General features: G+C 44.3%; 1 protein-coding gene across 8 annotated transcripts in view; it reads right to left on the minus strand.

Moving 5' to 3' along the window:
- The window catches only part of depdc5 (DEP domain containing 5, GATOR1 subcomplex subunit), a 40,049-nt gene extending 12,340 nt beyond the window's left edge, over positions 1-27,709 (minus strand). For 5 of the 8 annotated variants that reach the window (XM_036137845.1, XM_036137847.1, XM_012873603.3 and 2 more), the window contains exons 1-30: positions 27,429-27,709; positions 26,722-26,789; positions 26,529-26,616; positions 26,361-26,407; positions 25,174-25,259; positions 25,007-25,090; positions 24,612-24,661; positions 23,107-23,176; positions 22,682-22,760; positions 22,527-22,588; positions 20,638-20,707; positions 20,499-20,571; positions 20,323-20,426; positions 20,168-20,242; positions 15,911-16,045; positions 15,750-15,811; positions 15,592-15,665; positions 14,441-14,510; positions 14,307-14,343; positions 14,109-14,229; positions 13,568-13,791; positions 13,272-13,472; positions 12,964-13,099; positions 12,786-12,880; positions 10,570-10,629; positions 9,450-9,633; positions 8,632-8,792; positions 8,252-8,372; positions 1,455-1,622; positions 28-250 (exon numbers count right to left, since the gene is read on the minus strand). In XM_036137845.1, coding sequence (XP_035993738.1) covers positions 28-250; positions 1,455-1,622; positions 8,252-8,372; positions 8,632-8,792; positions 9,450-9,633; positions 10,570-10,629; positions 12,786-12,880; positions 12,964-13,099; positions 13,272-13,472; positions 13,568-13,791; positions 14,109-14,229; positions 14,307-14,343; positions 14,441-14,510; positions 15,592-15,665; positions 15,750-15,811; positions 15,911-16,045; positions 20,168-20,242; positions 20,323-20,426; positions 20,499-20,571; positions 20,638-20,707; positions 22,527-22,588; positions 22,682-22,760; positions 23,107-23,176; positions 24,612-24,661; positions 25,007-25,090; positions 25,174-25,259; positions 26,361-26,407; positions 26,529-26,616; positions 26,722-26,779 — 3,018 coding nt within the window. In that variant the 5' untranslated portion in view covers positions 26,780-26,789; positions 27,429-27,709. Of the gene's footprint in view, positions 1-27; positions 251-1,454; positions 1,623-8,251; positions 8,373-8,631; positions 8,793-9,449; positions 9,634-9,872; positions 10,004-10,569; positions 10,630-12,785; positions 12,881-12,963; positions 13,100-13,271; positions 13,473-13,567; positions 13,792-14,108; positions 14,230-14,306; positions 14,344-14,440; positions 14,511-15,591; positions 15,666-15,749; positions 15,812-15,910; positions 16,046-20,167; positions 20,243-20,322; positions 20,427-20,498; positions 20,572-20,637; positions 20,708-22,526; positions 22,589-22,681; positions 22,761-23,106; positions 23,177-24,611; positions 24,662-25,006; positions 25,091-25,173; positions 25,260-26,360; positions 26,408-26,528; positions 26,617-26,721; positions 26,790-26,952; positions 27,382-27,428 lie in introns of those variants that run through there. The other 3 variants (XM_036137846.1, XM_036137844.1, XM_012873604.3) reach the window with 3 other exon arrangements.
- Between the last annotated feature and the right edge of the window lie 250 nt (positions 27,710-27,959).

A 27,959-nucleotide genomic window follows, 5' to 3' on the forward strand; every position in this document is an offset into this window, starting at 1 on the left:
AGAATGCTACATTGAGACGAGCCCCACCCTGATGATCCTGTCAGAGCGATGCCGTCGGCGGATGCGGTTGAGCCCCTCCAGAAAGCGAATGAAGCCATCCAACAGGAGCCAGTCCCCGCAGCCAGCCATCCCAGCCCCCGTTCCCTCCCCATACACGTCCCAGCGCCCCTCTCCGTCCGCCACCCGCCGAGCGCCTCCAGCTGGCAGCAGCAGGAAGCGGGTCCTCCAGAACTTCAGGGAGTCAATCAGGCTGTTGGGCAGAGAGACGAGATTCAACTTGAAGGTTGATTTTTTTTTTTTCCATTCAGCCAAGAAGTCTGTTTCTGGGAGGAAATGATGGAGACATCTCTTAAAAGATGGCAACATGTAAAAGAAGTATCAGTTTGTAAATGAATAATTTTAATTAATTTTATACAAACGGCTATGTTTCATAATATTTATACCCTTCTCAATAATCCAATGGCATACCCTTTATGGCATCACAGAAACCAAACTCTTCTGATAAATACTGAGCAGCTTTTTGCATGTTTAACTCATCTTTAGATTATTTATCTTTGCTGATGAGCTCCAAGTCTTTGAGGGCGGAAGGCCTTCTTGCAATCACGCTAATGTTTAGCTCCATCAATTGATTTTCTATTAGATTCAAGTATGGACTCTGACTAAACTGCTCCAAGACATTAAGATTACTTCCAGGCAGAAGAAACGAGTTCATAAAATAATGATTACTAAACTTAAAGGTGACCTATTATGAAAAATTTACTCTTTGCACCCTTTTGTACTTCCATTTGGGTCTCCACTGCTTCTAGAAACAGTCCAGATGCTAAAAAAAGCCATCCAGTTGTTTTTGGCAATGACTGATGATTTTGTTGGTGTTTAAAAACGGGGTGTATCAATAAAAACACCCGATTATTGCGTCCCAATCGGCGTGGGGACTGCCCCTCGCCTAGGACTAAAGCACGTCGACAAGGACAAATTATTTTTTGTCAGCTGTAATAAACAACATGTGTCCGTGCACAGTCTCCCAGTCACAGAACAGAGACGTGGGGCTTCATTTCATTTTGTGGCAGCAGGGAAATAACTCTAACATGCAAGAGAGTGAAGCCCTTAGAACCAGTTCTGGGAACCTCTGATGTCCAAAACACAGCAAACATGGAGGAGTGGTCTTTCCAGATGAGAACACCATGTTAGTTTTTGGCCTATATGCAAAATGCTGAGGAAAGGAAACCTCACAATGGACATCACCCTTAACACTCCAACCCTATGCTCTACAATGTATCACTTGCTTTTACTTCATAATTATCCACAACTTGGCGTTGGTCTATCGCTGAAACTCCCAACAAATATGTTAAAGTTGGTGGTCCTAATGGGACAAAAATGTAAAAAAGATGTAAGAGTAGTGTTGTGCTGATCCAGAAAACTGCATGTGCCCTGCATCAGCATTCATTTATGAGTACCTGAAGTCCTCAGAGCCAGCAGAGCAGATGTACTGGTCCAGGTAGTTCCACTTGTACTCCTCCAGCCGCTCGTGTCCAAACTCCACCCAGCAGGAAACAAACTGAGCATCTGAGTGTGGAGGACACAGGCTGTAGCTGTACTGGATCTGAGCTGATTCATAGGGATACCTGCAGGCACACATGACAGATTAGATTACATTAGATTCAACTTTATTGTCATTACAGTACAGGTACAAGGCAACGAAATGCAGTTCTATTTCATCCCTCCTGACCGCCAGAGGCGGTGCTGAAAGCACTGAATGTTCCCTTCGGGCATGCGCAGTTCGAGTAATTATACCAACAGAGTCACACCTGTGACACCGGATGACCACTCGGAGGCTATATAGCCTGCTGTCATCCTTGGCTCTGTTCCTTTTTTCTTCTCGCAAGCAGTTCGCTAACGTCCCCGTTGTGTGACGCCCCATCGCGCGGAGTTGCGGTTTTTCCTCCGCCCTCCCAGGGCTGCAACGGGTTGATTGTGGAAGTTCTTTGGAAGGTAAGTAAGCTGTTTGTTGGTGACGGTAGCGTTCGCGCCCCCTCTCCCAGCTCACGGCTTTTCGTTACCCTGTTACCTACAGCTGGGGCTGTTGATTGTGTACGGCTAATGTTGTTAGCCCATTTCGGTTTACCAGTTTATACCTGGTGACGGCAGCGTGTTCGCCCCCTCTCCCAGTGTGACTAATAAGTTAATTTACCGAGGTCTAAAGACGACTAACGTTGTTAGTTATTTGGTTTATCAGTTTATACCGGTGACGGTAGCGTGTTCGCTCCCTCTCCCAGTGCGACCAAAATCATTTACCGAAGTTGTGTACGGCTAATGTTGTTAGCCCATTTCGGTTTACCAGTTTATACCTGGTGACGGCAGCGTGTTCGCCCCCTCTCCCAGTGCGACTAAGTTAATTTACTGAAGTGTAAAAGACGGCTAACGTTGTTAGCGCCTTTGATTTATTGGTTTTATACCTGGTGACGGTAGCGTGTTCGCCCTCTCTCCCAGTGTGACTAATAAATTGATTTATTCAAGTGTGAAGTACGGCTAATGTTGTTAGCCCATTTCGGTTTACCAGTTTATATCTGGTGACGGCAGCGTGTCCGCCCCCTCTCCCAGTGTGACTAATAAGTTGATTTACCGAGGTCAAAAAAAAAAAAAAAAAACGACTAACGTTGTTAGCTCCTTTTGGTTTACCAGTTTATACCTGGTGACGGCAGCGTGTTCGCCCCCTCTCCCAGTGTGACTAATAAATTGATTTATTCAAGTGCGAAGTACGGCTAACGTTGTTAGCGCCTTTGATTTATTGGTTTTATACCTGGTGACGGTAGCGTGTTCGCCCCCTCTCCCAATATCAGCCTCCTTGTGTTTGCAGCCTATTTCTTGGCTCTGCCATAACTGGTGACGGCTGCGTTCGCGCCCCCTCTCCCGGTTTTAGCGCATTTTCATTTAATTGGGTTGGGCCTTGCCGACCTTAGACATGGATGGCTTCCATAGCTGCAGGGATTGTGGGGCTGCCCTCCAGGCAGAGGATGGCCACGACCTGTGCCCTACCTGCCTTGGACATGAGCACCTTGTGGAGGCGTTGTCCGAGAACCCCTGCATGAATTGCAGTTTTATGCCACATGCAGTGAGGGTGGCCCGGTTGGCACAGTTGTGCCCCCAGGAGGGTTCTGACCTTCCGCCCTCTGGACAGGTGGATCCCCCCAGGCGTTCTAAGCGCCGTGGTGGGTCTGCGGTCTCAGCACCCCCTCCTCGGAGGAGACGGGCCAAACTTGACCAGGGCCTGGCCACAAGGGTGGAACAGTTGTCAGCGGAGTTGGCAGAGATGAAGTCCTTGCTGCAGACACATCGGTCTGATACCTCTCTTCCAGTGGCTGGGCTCTCCTCCCCACCCATGCCTGAACTAGTTGCGGAGGAGGACGTCATATCTCTGGCTGCCTCTGCTTCTCATTTCAGAGATGAGGAGGAGGCAGGGTCCTCTCAAGCCTCTGACAATGGGTCGTTTTCATCCCGGAGTGCAGTTGGGGAGGCCAGTGACAGTTCCATGCGGGATGTCATGTCCATGGCCCTGAAGCAGCTGCAGCTAGAACTCCCGCAAGGAGAGGTGTCCGACTCCGGGAGTGCCTTTTTCAGGCGCGGACGGGCCCCTACTCCATTTTCTGTACCTCCATCAGAGGAGTACCTTAAGGAGTTGCACGCTTGCTGGCGGGACCCGAGAGCGTTATCACGGCTCTCCTCAGACGGTCGGGTGTTGGCTGCCATGCACGAGTCGGTGAAAGCCGGCCTGGACCGTATGCCAGCAGTTGAACCAGCTGTTGCTTCACTGATTGTGTCACCAGATGAGGCCCTACGTCCTGAGGTCAGGTGCCCACGGACTCAATGCCGGGTTACAGATGACCTCTTGTGTAAGGCATACAATGCAGGAGCGCGTGCGGGACGTCTCGGCAACTCCCTGGCGCACCTCATGTTCGCCCTCTCTACATCCGTTCAGGACGCTGGTGGTGCAGCTGCAGCGGTTGGCTTTAGTGATGCAGCGTTGCAGGCCTTTGCGCTGATGACCAGAGAGCTCGGTCGAGTCATGTCATTCCTTGTCCAAGCTCGTAGACAGGTCTGGCTTGCACAGTCTCCTCTCACGGAGGCTTGCCGTCGGACCCTCAGGGGTGTCCCGGTCGTGCCAGGGGAGTTGTTTGGGTCAGCTGCCCTGGAGGCACTGGAGCGGACTATTCAGGCGCGTCAGACCAGCCAGCAGCTTTCTGGCCTTCGCAGGAGCGTACCCCCCTTTCCTCAGCGTTCAGGGCGCCCTGCTACTACCCCCAGCGTTCGGCCACGGCCTCAGACTGGTGATGGATCTGGTGGTTCCTATCCCCGTGATCTGCGTCAGAGACCCAGCAGGGACTTTCGTAGGCCAGTCGGCCGCCCAGCTAGACCGACCCGGGCCTCAGATCCTGGACGTCCTCCCCCCAGGGCTCCCAGAGGCCGAGGGGATAGAAGATGACGCCACCGGGCCAGCCGTCGGACATTTTTCCCATCAGCAGCTACGTTTCTGGGCTGCTCACTCTGTGGATCCATGGGTGGTTGCCACCCTAACCCATGGCTACAGACTCCAGTTCCGACGGCGGCCCCCTCTCTCACGCCGGGTCAAAATGACCATTATCACCGACCCGGTGAAATCCTTGGCACTAGACCAGGAGCTTTCCGCCCTCCTAGCCAAGGGAGCAATCGAGGCTGTGGATCCTCTGCGGCAACCCAGAGGCTATTATTCCACGTACTTCCTCGTGGCAAAGAAGACTGGCGGTTTTCGCCCCGTTCTAGATTTAAGGGGACTCAATCAGTACCTGAAAGTCCTTCCATTCCACATGCTCACCACAGCAGAGGTCCTTCAGACTGTCGTGGCAGGGGATTGGTTTACGTCAGTAGATCTGACAGATGCCTACTTCCATGTACCTATTGCGGCAGAACATCGCCGCTTTCTCAGGTTTGCTTATCAGGGTCGCCATTGGCAATTCCGGGTGCTCCCATTCGGGCTCTCCCTTTCCCCGAGGGTGTTTACTCGTTGCGTGAAAGCGGCCCTCTCTCCTCTGCAGGCCTCCGGAGTAAGGATTCTGCCATACCTGGACGACTGGCTTCTCTGTGCTCCCACTCAGGTAGCTGCCTCTCGGGATACGTCCCGGCTTCTTCTACAGGTGTCACGGTTGGGCCTCAAAGTCAACCTTGCAAAGAGTTGTCTGGTTCCATCTCAGACAACCACCTTTCTTGGGATGCATCTGGACTCCACTACCATGAAGGCCCGTCCGTCTGTTCGCAGGGTGGACGACATACTCCAGTTTGTCGGTCGATTCAGGCTGGGCAGGCAGTTTCCTTACAGCATCTTCCTGCGAATGCTGGGCAAACTGACATCGGTCACTCGTGTCGTGCCCTTGGGTTTGCTCCTTCTGCGCCCTTTGCAGCGGTGGCTCAACAGCTTTCACCTAGATGCCAGGCTGCACAGACGTCACAGGCTCATGGTGACGAGGCTGTGCCTCCGTGCCCTAGCTCATTGGCAGGACAGGACCCTCTTGTCCTGTGGCGTTCCAATGGGGCTAGTGGTGTCTCGAAGGGAAGTGGTCACCACGGATGCCAGCCCCAAGGGCTGGGGCGCCGTGTGGCAACACAGAGCGGTTCGGGGTCTCTGGGGACCAAGGGAGCGCACCGAGCACATAAACGTGCTGGAGCTGCGGGCTGTGCACATGGCCCTCAGGTGCCTTCTGCCCCACCTAGAAGGACGGCATGTGTTGGTTCGAACGGACAACACCTCTGTTGTTTACCATATCAACCACCAGGGAGGCACCAGGTCAGCACGTCTCCTGGAGGTGTCCAGGGATCTCCTGGAATGGGCGTTTCCCCGTCTGTCCACCCTGCGTGCAGCATATCTACCAGGGCGGCAGAACCAGGTTGCAGACTCTCTATCCCGCCAGGCACCTGCTCCGGGAGAGTGGTCTCTTCACCGCGACGTAGTGCGCAAGATCTGGAACCTCTTTGGCCAGGCAGAGGTAGATCTGTTTGCCACAGAGGAGTCAACCCAGTGCCCCCTATGGTATTCCCTGACAGGGGTCGGGGGCGCACTGGCCCAGGATGCGCTGGCTCATCCATGGCCACAGGTTCTCCTGTATGCCTTTCCACCCCTCTCGCTGGTTTGGCCTACTCTACGGAGGGTTCTCGAGGGAGGCCACAGGGTGTTGCTGGTAGCTCCGTTCTGGCCAGCACGCCCGTGGTTCCCGCTGCTTCGCAGTCTGTGTCTCAGTACTCCATGGCGTCTTCCAACAAGGAGGGACCTGCTGTCTCAGTTGGGGGGACAGATATGGCACCCCAACCCTCAACGTCTCCAGCTGTGGGCCTGGCCCCTGGGAGGCTGACTGGGTGTTCAGAACCTGTCAGGCACACCATTTTGAGTGCTAGGGCGCCCTCCACTAGGCTGCAGTATGACAACAGATGGCGTCTTTTTTCTCAGTGGTGCTCTGCCCACAATGAGAATCCGGTTACCTGCTCGGTGCCCACAATTCTGGAGTTCCTCCAGTCTCTCCTTGATAAGGGCCGCTCTCCTTCGACCCTTAAGGTGTATGTTGCGGCAATTTCATGTCGTCACCTACCTGTCAACGACCGTACAGTAGGGCGCCATGATCTGGTCTCTCTTTTTCTGCGCGGTGCTCGTAGGTTACGCCCGCTGCCGGCTCCACGAGTGCCCGATTGGGACCTACCATTGGTTCTTGCGGCCCTGTGCCATCCTCCATTCGAGCCTTTGGCACAAGCGGACCTCAAGTGGCTTTCTTGCAAGACCGCCTTTCTGTTGGCTATCGTGTCGGCTAAGAGAGTCAGTGAGTTACATGCTCTCTCTGTCAGCCCTACATGTATCAGGTGGGCTTCAGATGACTCCGGTGTTACCCTGTGGCCTAATACTGCATTTGTGCCTAAGGTGTTGTCTCCTTTTCACCGTAACGAGCCATTGCAGTTGGCTCGGTTTCAGCCCCAGTCAGGTGCAACCGAGGGGTCTGAGTTATTGTGCCCAGTAAGGGCATTGGAAGCATATATTTCTGCCACCGCAAGTCTAAGACGCTCAGACCAGCTTTTTTTGTGTTATGGGGGTCCGAGGTTAGGCTACCCTCTTTCCAAGCAGCGTCTGTCTCATTGGATAGTGAGTGCCATCTGCCACGCCTACGCTGTAGGTCGCCGCTCCCTCCCAGTCAGGGTGAGGGCACATTCCACCAGGAGCGTCTCTGCTTCCTGGGCGGCTTTGAGAGGGGTCCCTCTGGAAGCAATATGTGCTGCTGCATCATGGGCTTCCCCGACCACCTTCACGAGGTTCTACAACGTCAATGTGACTGTCCCTCATCCACTGGGTCAGGTCCTTTTACAAGGTTCTGCTGGGCCCTCTCAGTGAGGTATGTGCTCAGGATTCCTTGTGACATAGTTGGCATTAGTCATTCAGTGCTTTCAGCACCGCCTCTGGCGGTCAGGAGGGATGAAATAGAACGAAAGTTACGTATGTAACTACGGTTCTATGAATCCCGGATGACCGCCAGAGCTTCTCTGTCACTCAGAATCCTTGCTTCTGCGAGAAGATTCTGTAGGAACAGAGCCAAGGATGACAGCAGGCTATATAGCCTCCGAGTGGTCATCCGGTGTCACAGGTGTGACTCTGTTGGTATAATTACTCGAACTGCGCATGCCCGAAGGGAACATTCAGTGCTTTCAGCACCGCCTCTGGCGGTCATCCGGGATTCATAGAACCGTAGTTACATACGTAACTTTCGTTTAGGTCTAACCACAAGTGCAATAGCAGCAAATGCAGGATAAACAATGGTTCCATAAGTACAGGACATTAGTTTTTACTGAATAAATATAGAGATAGATACTATTGTAAACAGAATTTTACTGGTAGATTTGTCCTATGAATATAATATATAGATAACTAGTATTGTGAACTAAATTTACAGCTGGATATGTACCTAATATAATATACAGGTGGATGTTACTATAAATAGAGTTTTACAGATATGTATATATAGATAACTAGTATTGTGAACTAAATTTACAGCTGGATATGTACCTAATATAATATACAGGTGGATATTACTATAAATAGAGTTTTACAGATATGTACAGATATGTATATATAGATAACTAGTATTGTGAACTAAATTTACAGCTGATCATCCAGATCATCCAGTCATGCTAGTGACACCCAGAGATTCCATTTCAATGTGTTTGAGTGGGATGTTGTCAGAGCGCTCACTTTGGCAGGTAGCGAGTCACAGTGATGATCTTGTCTCTGAGGCAGACTTTATGGAAGGTGCGTCCCATGCTGAGCCAGTAAACTGTCTCCTCCTCTTCCGCTCGACGCAAAGACACCAGACCTGATGCAACAACAATATTCACATGATTTGGCTTTTTTTCCAATGGTTCCCTGTCCTTTAATAAGCTGCATCCACCACATCTGGCAACATCACAAAAATGGTGGTCAGGACAGAGATGAAAACAGTTTTTAACACCAAAATTTGAAATTGTATACCTTTTCTGTAAGCAATTATTTCTCAAAACTCTAAATTTGTGTTGTGTTTTTCTCATAGCTGAAGGCTAATCCTGTTCACTGGTCAGAAATGTTAGTTAACTTACCTCGGGTGTACAGAGGACTACTGCCAAGGGGTGTGGCCACTACAGGTGGCAGCTTTCTGTTGTTTGTCTGGACGATTATCTGATATCCCTGCATCAGCCTCTGACAGATAAACTCTTCAAACACCTGAGACGCTGTCATCACTGGAGCTTCATCTTCTCGTCTGACAAAAGGAACGGAGGCGGTAAAACGGCAAAGACAATTCAAGGAATGGTAGAAATGACAATGAAGACGAAGCCTCTCAAAACCAAAAAGTATTTTCTGGGATGGGAGGGGGGAGAGTTAAATGTTTATTTGCTCAATGATAACCACATTGACACAGTTTAGAAAGCATTTATCACATTCAACAGATAGATTCTTGCATCATAACTGCTAACTCTCTTAAAGTGAATCAAACCAACGCTGAAGCTTCCTCCACTGTAACTCAGATCAGAATTATTTAAACTTTTCCACCGACATCAATATCTCAGTGGCAACAAAGAAAGTAGTCCCTAAGCAAGAACAGAATTCAAGCTTTCTTGGTAGAAAACCCAAAGGTGCTACAGACCCATTTTACTTCTACAGACTGATTTTTAGTCAAAACGCTCAGCCACAGGTTGGAAAACGTTATGCGGCGATCAGAAAATCCGTATTTGTAAAAGTTTGCCTTCATTTAATATTCTGCACACATGCTGGCAACATAAACGTGTTCTTCCCTTGCGGCACAAAAGGCTTGTTTTTCGTTATTAAAAGAAACAGCATGTTTCAGCAAAGCAGCTTAAGCAAAGTGACATTAATAGCACATTGTACAGCTTTTGTTAAACACTGGAACATTGTCTACCTTTCTAAGTCACTGTGAGGCAACAGGTCGTAGCAGCCTTCAGTGTAGTCGTTCTGCAGCGTCTGACGGTCGGGGAAGTAGTCAGTGGTGAGGGGGAGACAGGCTGGTGTAGTCAGGGACTTCCAGTCCACCCCCACCGTGCAGCAGAAGCTTGGCACTGTCGGGGGTGCAGACAGCAGCAGGGCTTCACACACAGACATAAACATCCCCGCCGCAAAGAGTATGACACGTACCCAGAGTGAAGAGGCACATGTGTGGGAGGGATTTGGGGGAATGGGAGTGAAAGGGGTGGTCAGGAGTGAACAGATAGGGGAACAGAAGACAAGGAGATGGAAAAGGAAAGGAGATAATGATGCAAACACAAAAGAAGAAGAGAGGGGAAGAAAAAGAGAAGTGTTACTTTTCCTGATGCCATCTCCCCTGCTGGTGATTCCTGCAGGGAGCGTAGCTGTGCAGCAGTGATCAGACATGCAGATTGTGCGCCTCAGACAGTCACTCTGTGATCCACGTCACTCACAAGAAACTGAAAGTGTGTTCTAAGCTCAACCAGGGTTCTGAGTGGATTTAAGCAGAGAAATCACATCATGCATGTGTACTTACACACAACAGTAAGAAATGTCCTAATTAGAAGGTTTGCGCCAAAGTTTGAAATTGTTTTAAGGTTTGACAGAAGCACCAAATAATCGTCAGGGATTGATGTATGACTAACATGCAGCCATGCAGAAAAATGCCCAGAAACAGGTTTGTTTCATACAAACAGGTCATGGTGAGGGAAAATTAAGGAGTTCAAACTGATTGGCTGTAGTTTACAAAAATCAAAAATGACAGGGAGAGGCTGAAGAAAAAGGTCCAGTTACAGAAAGAAGTGTCGAAAAGGGGGAAGATCCCAAACCACATGAGCTGTGTGCGGGCGGCGTTTCTACCTGTGACCCCTGTCAACAGACACCCATTTCCTGCCAAAGCTGAATAAGCCCTCACAGGAAAAAACACACCTCTGAGGGTTTATTGTCATCATCAGTTTGGTGATTAACAATTTCATCCTGCTGCTGAAGCTGTACCACTGTTTGAGAAAACCTTAAAAAGATATCATTTTAGTGCAGCAATGATAGGACGGACTCACTTGGATCTGAAGCACTGCTGGAACAGTCTTGGAACGAGCAGCTTCGGTTGCCCAGAGCTCCTGCACAAAATTTCACAATCACACAAAAGAAAAAGCAGCAGTTATGAGCTTTTTAGATCACACTCAGGACAGACACACTGATGTTGCACATTTTCCTTAAATAATCTAATGTTCTATTTTATATCCCACAAATTTACCCAAACCAATAATGAGTAAGTCCAACTCATGGAACTGCATGACTACGCCATTCAGTCTCTATGAAGTTATAATCTGCCAGTCTTAAGCAGACTTCTCTCTCTGTCTTTTGTTTTCTGTTCACATTAGAGTTTTTTGCTTGCTTTGCCAAAAGTGTTTACTGTTGCTGTTTCCCCAGACTAAAAGCTGCTTTTATGGGCTCTGGTTTGGCTCCTGTTTCAGAGCAGGACCTGTATCATCACAACGGCCATCGATGATGAGACAGGGTGTGACTGGTTCAGTCATACATGTCTATTAGTCACACAGGCTGACTGCTGACCTAGCACCTGCCCAGTTTAAAAATGCATTACTCCTTTAAACAGCACCTGGTCGAGTTAATGAAGAAGTTTTACATTTACTAAAATGATGAAGGGCTGCATATTAATTCCAGGTGACTTCTTAGAGCCTGTGTGCAGCTAAATAAATATATATGATTTTTAAACAATACAGGAAACAAAGAGAATGAAGAAGGTTAAGTGTTATAAAAAAATATATATATTGAAAAATATTTATCTGATCTGCCAACTGATGGTAAATCTTGACAGCAATTCCATTTTTCCACTGATTAGACCGACACAATTGTTTGTGTCTGTCGTTTTAAAGGAGGGCTTTGAACCACAGCATTAAAATTCCCTTTGATAACAGCATTTCCCCCGGTCATCAGATCTTGTCTGGAATCAGAACAGATGCTGTGGTTGAGTGACACACCACAGCATCGTGAATACAAAAACTTTGTTTTAATGTCAATTCTGATCTCATTTTTAATGCAGATTCTCAATTAAATATAGAGTACTTGCAGTATGATGTCCATCTTATGTATCCTTTTAATCATTTCCTTCAATAATTCAAAAGAAAACTGTGTTCTAGTTAATTTACATTTCTGGAAGAATCTTCCACTATACCAGTTTTTCTTACAAATAAAACATCTGAAAGGGGATGTTTTCATTTGTATTAAGCCCATGTTGAGTCATTACTTTGCAGAACCACCTTTAGCTGATCCTATAGACTAAAGGCATTGCCAAAAGAGTGTCTTCAGAAGAGCCAGCTCCTCAGGACAAAACTCAGTTGTGCAGCTACACCTCAGGGATAAGGGACACGCTTATCCTTGTAAGAGTAAGAGCAAAATGTTCATCTTCTGGACAGAGATGATGGATGCTTGGAGAGAGGAGTGAAGAAAGTTGTTTACATCAAAAGAAAAAAACATCTCAGAACAGAGGAGTACTCTGATTTGAGCTTTCAAAAACACCCAGTTCAGCATTCAGCCTGGTACCCAGTCAGTTTCAAACCAATTCACACCTTCTTGCATGTGACCAAACATCTGAGCCAGGTTAACGACAACTCTAATGATGCCGTTTTGTTAGGGGGCGCAATCTGCATGTGGATTTAGATCTGCAGAACAGCCACCCCTACAGCTAAAAGCTTGGAGGTTCTCCCTCACTAACTTTTTAGATGAAGAGCAAACCATTTTCAAGTGCGAGAACTGAAGTCCAGTTGTTTTGTTCTTTTAAACTATTTTTGGATATATGCTTTGTTCCTTGCTGCTGTTTGTTCACTACTGTTCTCTAACAAAGGTCTGAAGCCTTCTGCTTTGTGATGGTCTCATAAAAATAAGATAAAATCCATTAACGTGCATAGTTGTAATGTAAAAACATGCTAAAAAGTCCAAGAAGTGCAACTATTTTTGCAAGGCATTGTGCTCATCTGCCGGCTATTGTCGCATAAAGAATAACCTGTTAGCACTTTTAAGATAATGCGCAAAAACAAGATTTTCCTCAGTTTTGCTTTACTCATAACCTCTTTAACTCATGGGAAGAAAATGAGCACATGGTGTGTAATCTAAACTGTAGATCTGGTGAATGTTGTGCAAAAGTATACCCACAGAATGCCTGGTAATTAATTTGCAACCAAAGAGTGCAAGATAAGGAATATACAGAGCTGTACAGCTCGGGGAAAACTGTAGGGCTGTTTCTGAGCAGGAGTACCACTGCTGTTGTTGCTCCCTGGGCTTCCAGTGAACTCTTCCGTTACTCCGCAGGTGTAAAGGCCATTCTCGCCTGCTTGCCTTGAGGTTGTTCGCCTTGAATAAAGACAAACGCAAATCAACACCACTCTGTCTCCCCTGCAGAAGAAACGTTTGCCCCTATGGTGAGCATGTCTCACCTTCCCGTGGCCTCGTGATAAGCCAGCTCCAGCAGTTCAGCAGAAGTATGAGTTGGATCTTTCTGCTGGTTGCCCTGTAGCTCTGCCATGTTCTGTCTGGTCTGGTGGTGGATCTGGATTGCCTCTCCAGAGGGGCCTGAAGAACAGAGCCACACACTTCCCCAATTAGATGAACAGTAGCATCTTTATTTTCCAGCTAATTTTATGCCTCTGTTTTGGCTCAGACCTAATTAAGCACACAAGGCTGTCCTCAGAAACGAAGGATTTGCAGAGTAAATTAGCTTTAGAACAATGTGATGTCTCCTCACCAATAGGAAAGGTGTGCATCCAGCGCCGGCGGTTGGAGGTGAGCTTCATAGGCATCCTGGATGGTGTGAAGGGGTTTATGAGAGCTCTCTGAGGAGTGTAACCTCCAGGCCGGATATGAAGGGTGGACTCAGCACTACCCACTGTGAACCTGCCTGGCGCACTGGAGTCCCGCTGAGAGTCCATAATCTTCTCCAATAAGTCTAAATCAATATGAGAGGTGACCAAAGAAATGGGGCGGTCAAAGCAAGCATATTACAACCTGTGCTGGTGCTGTTCCTCCAAAGCAGGGAGTTACCTCTGGTGCTGGTATATCCCAGAGAGCTACTGACTTCGTACTGCGCTGGAGGACCCCGGGGTATCAGCAGCATGTTGGACACGGGGCCCAGACTATCATCGGAGGCAAGGCTTTGCTGTTCCTCTGCGCACCCTGAGCGAACAGGAGGAGACGTGCCTATGCCTGTGCTGATGTCAACAGAGCCCCAGCTCTTTCTCGCACTCGTCTCTTTGTCTCGAGCCATCCTGAAAGAGATAAAGCAGAGCGGACCCTCTAAAAGCCAAACCAGAGAGAAAATCAAGGTCCGTGTTCAGGTGTAGTGGGTACTAATGCCTCAGATGTGACCCACTCAAACATTCATAGATTCTTAGTTAGCACAAACAATGCTTATCCCACAGATAACATTCTAACATTCCTATTGATCAGTCTTTAAGACTTGTTGTAGAGTCTTGATTAAAAGCTATTTGTCATTACACTTTTTAAAAGCCACTGATCAAATGAAATGACTGATGCTTATGTATTAACTGTTTGCTACATCAGTACCATATAAGCTGCTGAATACCTGAAGTTGGTGCTCCTCTGAATTCGTGATGGACCTGGAAGGCGGAACACCTGAGCATCATAGGCATCGTAGTCTACCTGTATAGGTAGACTGTTGTCCGAGTCCTTCGGTGAGCACAGAGCTAAAAGAGTCCATGAAATCAGTATCTCATTCATTTAAACAAATCAAGCCAAACTTTGTGACCAGTAAACAACTTACAGTGGTCTTTGCTGCTCTTCAGTGTCTCAGCATGAGGCTAGAAACAAGATCAGTTTTCACCAAGTATGCAGGTTTAGATTTTTTAAAAATCGTAAATGAGTTAATTGGCCGGACTTAAAGATGTCTGAGTGTACCTTTCGAGCAGCCAGTTTGATCCGAGGAGTAAACGAGTTACAGGAATTCTGGCTTTTGGATGTGTAGAAGCTACAAAAAAGAAAGAGCATTTAAACTGCAGACAAAAGTGATTTCTATCTTTATTATACAGCTGGAGTCAGAAAAGGTCAAGGCTGAAATAAGAACTGGATTTAATGTTTGACTGTTGAATAATATTCTGTTACATTACAGAATAACCGCAGCAAAGAGACACTGTGGTCTTGACTGTTGATTTTATGAAGGATTTTTGGTAAATGCTGACTGAGTGAAATAAAAATCTGCAACAGAACTATTCAGAAGGAAGTGCATGACATAGTCAAACAACCAAAACTATAACCTGGCCAGCCAGATTGATGTGTAGCACTCTAGATCTGCACATTATCAATCTGGGTCTGCTCCACTGGAATCCTTTTGGGGAAAGACGGCAAATTCAGCAGAACTCTCTGAGCTGATTGGGCAAAGTAACCCCTAGTGCCCCCCTACCAAAGGATGGTTTTAGCCAATCACGATATCAAATGAAAACGTAAGCAGTAGACATCATGGAAACCACAAGAAGGTGAGCTAGTCAAGACACTTCTTGGTGTTCTTCTTTCAAAGATTAAATTGTGGATTCTTACAAAGCAGATGTGATAGCAGCAGCTACGCATGCGTCCTCCTGCGCTACCATGTTTGTGTTGGTTTGGCTTTTGTCACAGCCGGTACGTCCCGCCTTACTCCTCAATACTGCAACGGGATTGTCCCAAACCATTTTTGGTTCGGACATAAATGGTTGAACCCCGAGCGGTACAAGATGGATTCAAGATGGAACACACAAATATCGCGAGAATTCATCTTGCAGCCAAGGTTAGTGAAACCAACCAAACTGAATTTAAAAAGTCAGGTCTGTGCCAGGAAACCAAACAAATGAAACAAGCTCCACCATTTCTTAGACCAAGAGTAGTCAAATATCCAGATGGAGTTTTGTTCAAAAGCTTTTTGATGGCTATAAAAAGTGGGTGGTTTCTCTGGAACTTGCTTTGGGCTCTTTACTTAAATATTAGTGGGAGCGTGTTTATTTGCATTTGAGCTTGTAAATCAGAGAAAATCCACCACAAGCTCTAGATGTAACATTGGTCATCTCGTCAGCTCCTACCTGTGGTTGATCCAGTGTGGAAGATTGTAATCGTCTCCTGCACGTGAGTCTCTGGGTGTCGCCTTGTTGTGCAACTTAAGAAACGACAGACCAGAATCTGTAAAAGAGTATTCTGTGGACAGAAGCAGCAACACTGGCTGATACTCTGAATCTATTACCTTAAACAGTGGCACAGCATGCAGTGGCTGCTCTCCCATACACACCAAGTCCACACCAATACCTACAGAAGGGCAAAAGAATTTGTCATTGTCTTCATTCATTCCCTACACCCTCCCTTCAGTTGTGAGGAGAGGAAGGTTGCTTGCAATGAAACACTGACCATTATCAATCATTCGCTGTTTCGTGAGAATCATAAGCAGACGGTCCACTTCGAACACTCCTACTCCAGGAGTGATGACCACTGACATCTGGCCGGTCCGGTCAAAGTTACGATTGATGTAGTGCTTATCAAACACTGAGGGAGACATTTGGAACATCTATTAGACATCTAATGTAAAAACACATTTTCATCCTAAAAACAAAAAAACTCATTGTTCCTTTTTTCCTTTAAGCAGGGCACAGTTTCAGTGTGGAACTTTGCTCCATCCTGAAGAGGAACCTGCTGGTTAAAAGTGATTTAAAGTTTCCAAAAAAAAAGTGCTGAATGGACTGGAGTTTTCACGGGCTCTCTCTCTCTCGAGACCCTAAAGCTTATCCTTACATTACATATCTAAACCTGACAGTCATTACTCCTAAATTTAGGCCCTAGTCCAGAAAAAAGCAAAGACCTTCATCAAAGTCCTCACTTACTAGTAAAATGACCAAAAGTGTTATCACTCAACTGCAAGTACCGACACACACACACACACACACACACACACACACACACACACAGTTACACGTCTGCCAGACTGTGTGTTTTCCGCCCTCCATCTTTGTGTTTCCTGCTCTATACACAGCTCTATAGAAGCTGATCCCCTGTAGGGCCTGCCCCACCAGCTGGCTAAGTGACATGCTTTTCTCTGTCTTTGTTTGACAGTTTGGGGTGTTCTGTACATTTCTATCACATGGGTTTTCTTTTGGTTATGCACACTAGGTAAGTAGGTTGGTGCCACCCATGTAATGTTTTGAGTCTCTTTGTTAGATTAGAATAGCAGGGTTTTCTTTCTCTTTATTTTTCTTAGTTTAGATGACCCTGATTTGTTTTATTTATTTCTTCGATATGGCACAAGGTCTTTTAACATCTGTCGGACGATGCTGAGGATGTTTTATTAGTCTGTTGTTGCCAGAACAATCTTCGTTGCTGTCACATGCTGGGGCGGTGGGCTGAAGGTCGCAGACAACAACAGACTAAACAAACTGATTAGGAGGGCCTGTGATGTGGTGTGGGAGAAGCTGGACACTCTGACGACCGTGGCAAAGAAGAGGATGCTGTCCAGGCTTCAGTCCATCTTGGACAATGTCTCACACCCAGACCCGGTGGCATGGGCGGGCATTGGGGGGCCGTGCCCGCCCGCTGAGCCAGCTGTGCCCGCCCTGGACTGGAAGCTGTTTCTTCCTTTTTTTAACCTAGGAGTGGTCATCGATCTATTAGTACTATCTTTGATGTGTCAGTCATACAATTGAACCAATCAAATCAACAACTGAATGCAACATGCTAGCCAATCACAGCTAGAGAGGGGCGGGTCGCTGGGTCATACATTCAGAGGCCTTCAGAGACGCCGCGGCTCGGCTGTGGTCACTGTCGGTGTCGGTAGAGCGGGATGGATATTCGGTCTGATTACCAAACAATTACAAGAATTGACAACGAAGCAAGCAAGAGCGAGCTGGAAGCAGTGCTATTAATTTCTGTTTGAAATGTCAGCATTGAAGTCAAGACTGGAGTAAACATTCATGCTAGGAGGGTTAGCTAGACAGCTAGGAGGGTTAGCTAGACAGCTAGGAGCACAAGGAGCAGAACTAAGCAGTAAAACTGCCAAACTGAACAAACTTGGGTTACTTGCAGGCAGAAGGGAACTCTGCCTTGTTCTAATCCTTGTTCTCCTAACTGCTGTAATTACAGAACCCCTGCTAGTATGAATTTTTACTTCAGTCAGTGTTCAGCCTGACACCAGGGCTCATGTTTATTAGCGTGTAAAACAAGCCCAAATCTCAAACTCTCATGTTAATAGCATAGAACTATTAAACACATAAGAACATGCCATTAGCACACTGCTGCGCTGAAGCAAAGACAAAAACTTTGCGCGTACGGGCTCTGCACAAAATGTGAATCAGGCAACCAAATAACACGCAAGATCACTTTAACAATCATGGTATATCAACCCGGAAAGTAAACAAAAAAAAAACGTTTATCAATGGCTTCCCAACATGAGCTGCAAGTCTACCTCAATATAAACTTCATTTATCTTACAGAACTCAAACATTTCTCTTTCACAGCCATGAAATATGTTTAAGTTGATCAGTAGAACTCAAGCCCTCTTGGGGCGTTTACATTGAACAATACAATTGCATAGTGACACTTGATTAACCATTATTCTATTCTTGTTTTATTATAACAATCAATATTCATCGTAACTATTATTCATTGATGCTGTCAGATTCAACTTAATTAAAAAATAAATTGACCAGTAAAATGAGTTCAAGGAGATGGTATTTTATTAAAATGGTTTTAGTTTTCTTCCAGAGAGACAACTATTTTGATATACAGGACTGTCTAAGAAAATTAGAATATCGTGAAAAAGTATACTAGTAGGCTATTCAACTAATCACTTGAATCGTCTAATTAACTCGAAACACCTGCAAGGGTTTCCTGAGCCTTGAAAAACACTCAGCTTGGTTCAGTAAACTAAATCACAAGTATGGGGAAGACTGCTGATCTGACTGCTGTCCAGAAGACCATCATTGACACCCTCCACCAGGAGGGTAAGACACAAAAAGAAATTTGTCAAAGAGCAGGCTGTTCACAGAGTGCAGTTTCAAAGCACATTCACAAAGGGTGTGTTGGAAGGGGGAAATGTGGCAGGAAACGCTGCACAACCAAGATCTGGCACCTGCCCACAGTGCCAAAACCATCAGTAACTGGTGTACTGATCATGGCATTACTGTCCTTGATTGGCCTGCCAATTCCCCTGACCTGAACCCCATCGAGAATTTGTGGGGTATTGTGAAGAAGAAGCTGAAAGACACCAGACCCAACAATGCAAATGAGCTAAAGGCCGCTATTGAAGCATCCTGGGCATCCATAACACCTCAGCAATGCCACAGGCTGATTGCCTCCATGCTACGCCGCATTGATGCAGTAATCTGTGCAAAAGGATTCCCAACCAAGTACTGAGTGCATTAATGGACATTTTCAAATGTTTGATTTTGTTTTGCTGTTATAATTTTTTTTTTACTTGGTCTGAGGAAATATTCTAATATTTTAAGATAGGATTTTTGAGTTTTCTTCAGCTGTACGCCATAATCAGCGATATTAAAACAATAAAAGGCTTGCGATATTTCAGTTGATTTGTAATGAATCCAGAATGTATGACATTTCATGTTTTTTAATTGCATTACAGAAAATAAAGAACTTTATCACAATATTCTAATTTTCTGAGACAGTCATATTTTGTTAATAAATCTTTCTAAAAGCCCAACAAATGTTATCAAAAGCTTCCCAAATTTTTACAACCTGCCCATAAGTTATTTTTGTTCCAGCTCAATGTGTTCAAAAGAAGCCTGATTGGGTGGAAACCTGCCTAATTTGGCAACACTGACTACACTATTGCTATTTGTTTGTTCCATTTTTTTTTAGATTTTGGGATTTTATTGAGAATTTCTCTCTCAACACTGTAGGAGTGGTCAGAGAGCAAGCATATAAAAGCATATAAATTAGAATTGATTACTGCAACGGTGTTTTCACAAGTCTGCCTAAAAAGTGGATCAGACAGCTGCAGCTGATCCAGAACGCTGCTGCCCGCGTCCTCACTAAGACTAAGAACGTAGAGCATATTACCCCAGTTCTAAAGTCCTTACACTGGCTCCCTGTATCTCAGAATAGACTTTATAGACTCCTCCTGTTAGTTTATAAATCCCTGAATGGCTTAGCACCTAAATACATCACAGACTTGTTATCAGCATAACAACCCTCCAGACCACTAAGGTCTTCGGGCTCCAGCCTACTCTGCATACCTAGAACCAGAACTAAACAAGGAGAAGCAGCATTTAGTTCCTATGCTCCGCTTATCTGGAACAAACTGCCAGAAAACTGTAAAAGTGCGGAAAGCCTGAGTTCCTTTTAAATTGAGATTTAAAACACACTTGTTTAAAATTGCCTTTGAATGTTCCAGTTAAACTGTTTTACTGTTTTTAATGTTTTTTTTGTTTCTACATTCTATCCCTACTTGCTTTTATTCCTATATTTTAATCATGTAAAGCACTTTGCATTGTCTCTGTATTGAATTGTGCTATATAAATAAATGTCCCTTGCCTTGCCTTGCATACATTCAACATTAAGGCTTTAATTTTTGTTTCTGTTTTCCTCCTCCTTAAACAACATAAAGAGGTACATGTCTTGGCCTACAGATCCGTGATGCTACAGCTGGATCCCACTCACCGTTAAACGAAAGATTAATGGCCTCCAGGTAGTTTCCCTGCACAGCAGTGGAATTATAGCCCATGGGAAAACCATCTGGCACCAAATGAACAAAGGCTTTGTGTTAAAAATAGATCCTGTTGCAAAGGTCAGAATGATTAGGACTCTTCCACTACCTGCTTCTTTAAGTCGCACCAGAACAGGGTACTGAATGAAGAGTTTCTTGATGGTGACCAGCAGCGATGTCCACTCATCCCGTCTCTCGTTCTGAGCTACCACCCTGATCACAAGAGTCCACTACTTCAATCAAACAACGGCATCATGTGGTCGTTTCTTTTGTTGGTAGGCTTACCTGTAGAAGTCTTCATAATAGCGTCCCTCGTGATTCTGTCTCATGAATCCTCTCAGGTTCTCAGGAAACTCCTCTACGAAATTTGACAACTTATACAAAACGTTTATTTGTGAGAATAAGATAAATCGAATAAACTCACCCAAGGATTTTGCATTGTAGAATGTGCGTGAAAAAAGCACAACGGTCACTTCATGACTGCAGTTTTTCTCCTGTTAACATGAAATATTATTTAATCTTTCAAAAATAGTTGACTATGAATTTCCTGTGGAATGTAACCAAACTATACCCCACAACATGGCCTCACCCTGTTAAATAATGCTGTGGAAAACAGTATAGTGGAAATATTATATAGCATCAATTACCTTTGGATGTTGAAATGAAATAAGGAATAATACACCAAAACTCTTGATTTAGCCAATTTCTTTTCCAACTTCAATTTCCTTGGTCACCATTAAACTGGTATTTAAAAAAAAGCTTTTAAGGTTAAGTGTTTAGAGCCCGATTCTCTGTTTGCATGTAGATTTGGTTTTATAGGTATGGTATTATCTGGCAGAAGCTTTATGCAGGTAAAGGAAACACAGCTCTGCTTTAACTTGGGCAATGTTTACACGTAGAGTACCTTGCAAAAGTAATCACACCTCTTGAATTTTCTCTTATTTTGTCAGATTACAACTCAAAACGACCTGTGTATTTACTTTGGATTTTATTGATTGACTGACACTGATTAGTAGGGATGTAACTCACCATATTTATCATGACACGTTATATCAATTTGTTTGGATAAAGATACAATATTTACCGATATCACAAAGTCTGTTATGATACGATTTCAATTAAATTCAATTCACAAGTCTACGATCGATATTATATGTCATCGAACACTAATATTTACATTGATTTCAATTGACAAAAAAAAAACAAATATGATTTAACCATTTTATTTCTAAGCTCACAAAGCTATCAGACATTTAAAAAAACAAATCTTTTCATTTTAAAATAATACTAATTATAGATACCTGTTTATAATAGTCTCATACCTGGTGAATAAAAAAAAGGCATATCTTAAACAGGACGGTATAATTGGATTGTTAAACATTTATCAATATATTGATGTGGATTAATGTATTGTTACACCCCTACTAATAAGCACAATTGTGAAGTGGATTAAAGATGATGTGATTTTCTGAGTTCCTTTGAAATAAAACTCTGAAGGATAGGGCATGCATCTAGATTTAGCTCCATTTACTTTATTACCCATAAAGCAGAGTAGAAGCAACGGCCTTTGAAAAAAAAAAAATCACCAAATTAGTTGATTCCGGATGCATACTGTGTGTAATTCAATCTCAGCCTGAATCCAGCTGTTCGGTTTCTGGCCTCCGAGGAGAACATTAGAGAACAATCAGCATCATGGTGACCAAGGAACAAAGTGGACAGGTCATGGAGGAAGATGTGGAGAAGTTTAAAAGGTTAGATTCTAAAACTATATCCTGAACTTTAAACACACTAACAATACAGACTACTCATTCAATAAAACACACAACTACATGTAAAAGCAGAGTAGAAGAAAGGGTAACACCAACTGCTCCATAAAACTAGGAGTTCTAGCATGAGAAGAAAGTCAAACAAATGTGTAATAAATATCAGACCTCAATCTGAGACAAAAGTGCTGGTGGAGCCTTCAGAGAGCTGAGCATAAATGAAAGCCTGCAAACCGGACTAGACTATGAGTCTCTCTGCACTGCTATATATTGTTCCACTCATAACTGATTCCACTCATTGCTTCTGCATTTTAGCTTAGGTGTTGCCATCATCTGACAGTAACATTTGTAATGTCTTGTTGATCACTACAAACTGTGTTTATGTGATTTCAAATCCTTGTCCAGATGATTTGTGTTTGAATATATAAAACATTATAATTGAAGGCTTCTCTAAACTTAAGTGTTGAACATCAGTCTAAGAATCAATTTAGCAAAAAGACAGGAAGACCAGACAATGGTTAAGAAAAATCAACACATAAAAGGCTCAAACCTTCCATTTGGTGAACAGGTCAGACAGGAAACCGTTGACAGCCTTCTCAAAGTACAGATCTCCTAGAAATAAAAATAAAAAACATGGTAAAATATTCATCTCTAAAGAGACAGAAGGTGGACCTGCAAGTCAAACATAAGCTATTCATATCTCACCATATATGTCGAAGTCCCACATCTCACAGCTCATCTGGATGAAGATATAAACCATAGCAGACGTTGATCTAAATACCACCTGAGAAAGCAGACCTTCAGGTCAGTAAAATTATTAAATTCACATGGCAATCTTTTTTATGAGCAGATGACAAGCAGAATGTATTGAGGTATTTTTGACAGCTTATTTAAAAAGAAGCATTTTATATATTTCCAATAGGAAGCCATGCTGAAATGATGTTCCAGTTTCTATGGGATGGAAAATCATGTGAAATATGAGAAAGTATATGAGGTTGTGTCCAACCTAAGAGCAATAAAATGAGCTATAATAGATGCCTCCATATGAAAATATCAAACCCCTGCTTAACAAAGGAAGAGAAATGACTGACCAGTAAAGCATTTCACCTGTTTTTCCCGGAACAACTTACTCTGGTATCCTCGCTAATGTAACCACAAGTCACTTTTTCTCCCTTCACCCACAATTCACTGGCCTGGGCTCTGCAAAATAAATAAATAAATAAGCATGAACATATGAACAGCAAGAGAAACAATGTTAATATGACAGCTGAGGCAAGGTTTGAGGAGCCTAAATCCCCTTTAGTAAGAATATAAAATGTACAGCCATCTCACTCAGCTTGTTTCCTTTTGTGTTAGAGCTGTAGATGTATCGAAATCACAATCCTCTGCAAAATAAGCTTATGCAGTATCAAAACGGCCAATGATTGCAAAATTTGGTAAGTTATATTTTAGGTTTCAGGAATTAAAACAGGCCTACAGACTCTTTCTACAAACATCTTCGAAGGAATGGGTCGCTCTCAGGAGCTCAGTGAATCCCAGTGAGGGTATGTTACAGGATGCCACATGTGCAACAAGTCCAGTCATGAAATGTCCTCACTCCTAAATATCCCAGTCAGTGCACATCAGTGCATAGCTTTTTTCTGATTTCTGCTGAGATCTTCAATCGGATTCAGGTCTGGGCTGACGTTTGATCAGTCAATGAAACTCACAGAGTGGTCCTAAAGTAGATCTAGAGTGGTATGGGAGCGGCAAGGCATCCCACAATCCCCTGAGCTGACCTCAGGGGATTGTTGGATGCCCTCTACAAGATCTAGACACGGTTTGTGCTGCACACCTCTGATGTCATCACCCTCAGCACGGGCTCCCCTCAGGGCTGCATCTGGAGCCCCTTGCTGTTTACTCTGATGACACACGACTGCACCCCCAGGTTCACACCCAATCACATCATGAAGTTCGCAGATGACATAAACCCATCAACAGCTCAGCTGTGGAGGTGGTTAGCAGCACCAAGTTCCTGGGGGTGCACATCACGGTCAACCTCACCTGGTCTGTGAACACCACGGAAGAGGGCACATAAGCGCTTGTACTTCCTGCAGAGGATGAGGAGAGCCCACCTGTCCCCGCACATTCTCACAACCTTCTACAGAAGTACCATAGAGAGCATTCTAACCAGCTGTCTCTCTGTGTGGTTTGGAGGCGGCAGCACCTCCGACTGGTGGAAAATGAGAGTGGTGGGGACAGCAGAAGGGATCATAGGGGCTCCTCTTTCCTCCATTAAGGACATTTCATCCCAGCGCTGCATGTCCCCAGCCCATAGCATCAACAGAGACCCTCAAACCCCCACCATGAACTGTTCCCCATATATATATATATATATATATATATATATATATATATATATATATATATATATAGACAGGATTATAGAAATTTTCAACAATATTCCAAAGTCATGTTTTCATTATCTCGCCAGCTCTATTTTGTACCAAACTAAAAAAAAAGAGAAACAAACTGATTATCAACAATAGATTACTGAATAAAAATTTTAATATTCAATTTCAGTCTTTTCAAGCCATGCTTTGAAAAGTGTTAAAGTGTATTCTACATAAAGTGTTGTGAAGCCAATGTAATGTACCTGATTCCGGCAAACTCCACTTTCTGAGTCACATAAGCACATGTGCTCACCTAAAACACAAAGAACATCAGTAATACACATTTCACACGTAGAATTAGACTAAAGGCAATGCACACTACCCAAGAACAGAGAAATGTCTTCTCTCTCCCAGGGCTGCAAGAACAAAAAACACACAATTCTGTTCTTAGAGTCCTGGTTCGAGGTTATAATGAAGCTTGTTCTTGACACGTCATCTGGACCGAAAGTTGTTCTAACACTGTTCTATATTACAAACAAATTCTGCAGAAGGAAGGGACGATCTTCTGAAGAAAGAGCTTTATTCTTGTTCTTGCCAATAAGAAAACTAAGTTCTCTGTTCTTGCGGAGTATGCATTGGCAGCGTTTACATGGCCCACCAGACTCTTCTTTAGCCTCCACATGTCTCCTCTTCCAATGTACTGATCTTTAAATGTTAGCTCCACAAGGTCAAGTGTTACATCCTTTTGGAGGAAAACACAAAATAGTTAGAAATTATGGGCTGCTAGCAGGTGATAGGATTTAAGATCAGCCGAAAGGAGCATACCTTCGGGTCAACGATATTTACAATAACATCCTGATAGGCACGAAGCTTGAAAGCCTGTGCTACAGTCTGGTCCACACTGATGGTCTCTGCAAAACAAGATGATGTCCAACATGAGGAAGACTTTGCAAAGCTTCTTTTTTTTCGCAGCTAACTTGTAATCACAGTTGGCTGACAGGAAGGGGGGTGGAAGAGGGGCAGAGACATGCGGCAAAGGACCGCGGGTCGGAGTCGAACCCGGGTCGACCGCGTCGAGGACTAAGGCCTCCTCCGTACATGGGTCGCGCTACCCGCTGCGCCACCAGCACGCCCTGTGAAGCTTCTTTAATGTAGTACCAAGAGACTTATGGACAGATTTGATCATCTATACTCCAAGATGTAAAATGTGAATTAGAATGTGACAAAAAAAAAGACTATAAATCCAATCTGAACTGATCTTATCAGTTTCAAGAAATACCTAAAAGGGAAAATAAGGTGCAGAATATGGTGGTGCGACAGTAGTACAGGAGCTAGGGAGTTCATCCTGTAACAGGTGGGTTGCCGGTTCGAACCCCGGCTCCGACCACCTCAATCTAGCTTTATGATCAAATCAGCGTGTGAATGGATGATGACTGAACGTAGTGTAAAGTGCTTTGGGGTTCTCAGGACTAGATTAAGCACTACAGGGCATTTACCATTTAACACAATGTCTTAGATGGTGGCCATGTTAATTTCCCACTAGCCAATTATACAAAAGATGGAGAAAATAGCAGCAAAACTTTACAAGCATTGAAATAATCAACCAATTAATTATTCCTTATGGAATTTATACAATTTCCTTGGCATACAGGATATGTTTTTTACCAAACATCTTACGTTCAGTGTTTTCATTTGGCACCTTATGATCTACTTTTCCTGTAGATGTCAGAGTTATTGTCATTGTGTTAACTAAGCTAGAGGTGGGAGCTAAAACTTTAGATTTTGTTAATTTAAAGAACTAAATTAACAAAATCCCCATGTGTTGTTCTGTGGCTGTTGGCGACTATGTGGTTCCTTAGCCACTAAGGAGAGGTGTGATTGAAAGCGAAAGGATGATAAATCACTCAATAGAACATGTCCCCTCACTTCTGAGATGACGGTTAGGCCCTTGGCAACAAGCAAGTATCATTCAGTCTAAATGAACTCCCAGGATGATAGGATGATTTATTTACCTTTCTGAAGATCCTCTTTTAGGCTTTTCACCTGCAGCAGAAGCGGACTGAATTCCAAAAGACACAAAGTCACGTCATTGTCTGATTAAGTACCAATAATCTCTAAAACCTTCAGTAAAACACTCTAAAAACATCCAACTCATCATTTCTTACTTTATGTAACCTCACCTGTACTCGTCTGTAGGGTGCGCGATCTCAATTATGTCCCCCAGGTTAACTTGAGGGAAGATTTTCGGGTTGACAACCAGCTCATCATCTGCTCAATGAAGAAGATCGTTTTCAACACAATCCCACTCAAACATCTACAACAAAAACTATCGACTGAAAATGTGTGCTGATGCGCAGTTCAGTTTCTTCTTACCACTTCCACCAAAACCTTTCTTGTGCAGTACAAGTTTATAAGACTTATTTGTCTTCATGGTGGAAAAGCTGAAGAAAGAAAAGTTTGTTATTTCTTATTCCAGAAAAGTTAACAAGGAAATGAAAATAGAATGGAGAGAATACTGGCAATTTCAGTATTCTCTCCATTCTTTGCAAAACAGTACAAGCTGAGTCAGTCTGCTGTAAGAGATTAATATCAAAGAGGATTTACCTGGTGATATGAAATTAAAATTAGTGGAGTGGAATTAACAGCATCTGACAACAACTTTCCACCCCTTACGCAGATGCTCAAGCTTTACAAATCTAACGTTTTACAGGGTCATTCCAAGGCATGAATATACTTTGATCTAAACTATTTCATTCTAGATCTGGCTAGATCTAGAATGCTTTCCTGCTGGAAGCAAAACCTCAGCCCCTTTAGCCTATAACAGGTCTTCTTTCACAACTGCCCTGTATCAACTTTGCCCAGCTTCCCTATCCCACTTTAAAGCTTCCCCTCAGCATGACGCCCTTACTACCATGTTCCACCATGGGGATGGTGTGCTTGTGGTAATGTGCCGCGTTAGTTCATCCACAAACATTTCAGGATGGTTTGCATTAAACTAATACTGCGAGTACCAATAAAAAAACACTTGCAAAAAAAGTGAATGCAATTACTAATCCCTTAAAGACTACACGTAGCCCTACCTAAACAAACTCTCTGACAGCTCCAACTCCCAGAAGCAGCTGAACCTTCCTTGGACAGTTGGCGTTTGCTGTCTAGCATGTGACTCCGAGAAAGCTGGTGGGTCATGTGTCAAATAACCTAACACCACACTGACACGAACCCTGCGGAACAACTCGTAATATTTCTATACATTATCATCATAATATGCAACTAAAGCAAGGGAGAACCGTTTAGGATGTAAACATGGTTAGCGCTATGCTAGCGCAGAAAAGTCTCTTCACACTTCCTCCAAAACATCCCGTCGTCTATCGTGATTGGTTCTCTACATCGCACACGTCAAACCTTGCAACGTGATTGGTTGTCTGTTGCTAAAAGATTGTCTGTATAAAAGAGGGCTCACTTCGGTTACGTTCTCATTCTCTTCTACACATGACCTAAAACTCTGGATGTGGAGCCATTTTGCAACAGCAGCCTTGAAATAAAACAAAGCATTATAATGGAAGGGTGCTTAAGTCCAGTCCCTGAGAACTACAGTCCTACAGCAAAAATAG

Source organism: Fundulus heteroclitus, chromosome 6 (genome assembly GCF_011125445.2).
Source record: "Fundulus heteroclitus isolate FHET01 chromosome 6, MU-UCD_Fhet_4.1, whole genome shotgun sequence".
NCBI lineage: Eukaryota > Metazoa > Chordata > Actinopteri > Cyprinodontiformes > Fundulidae > Fundulus > Fundulus heteroclitus.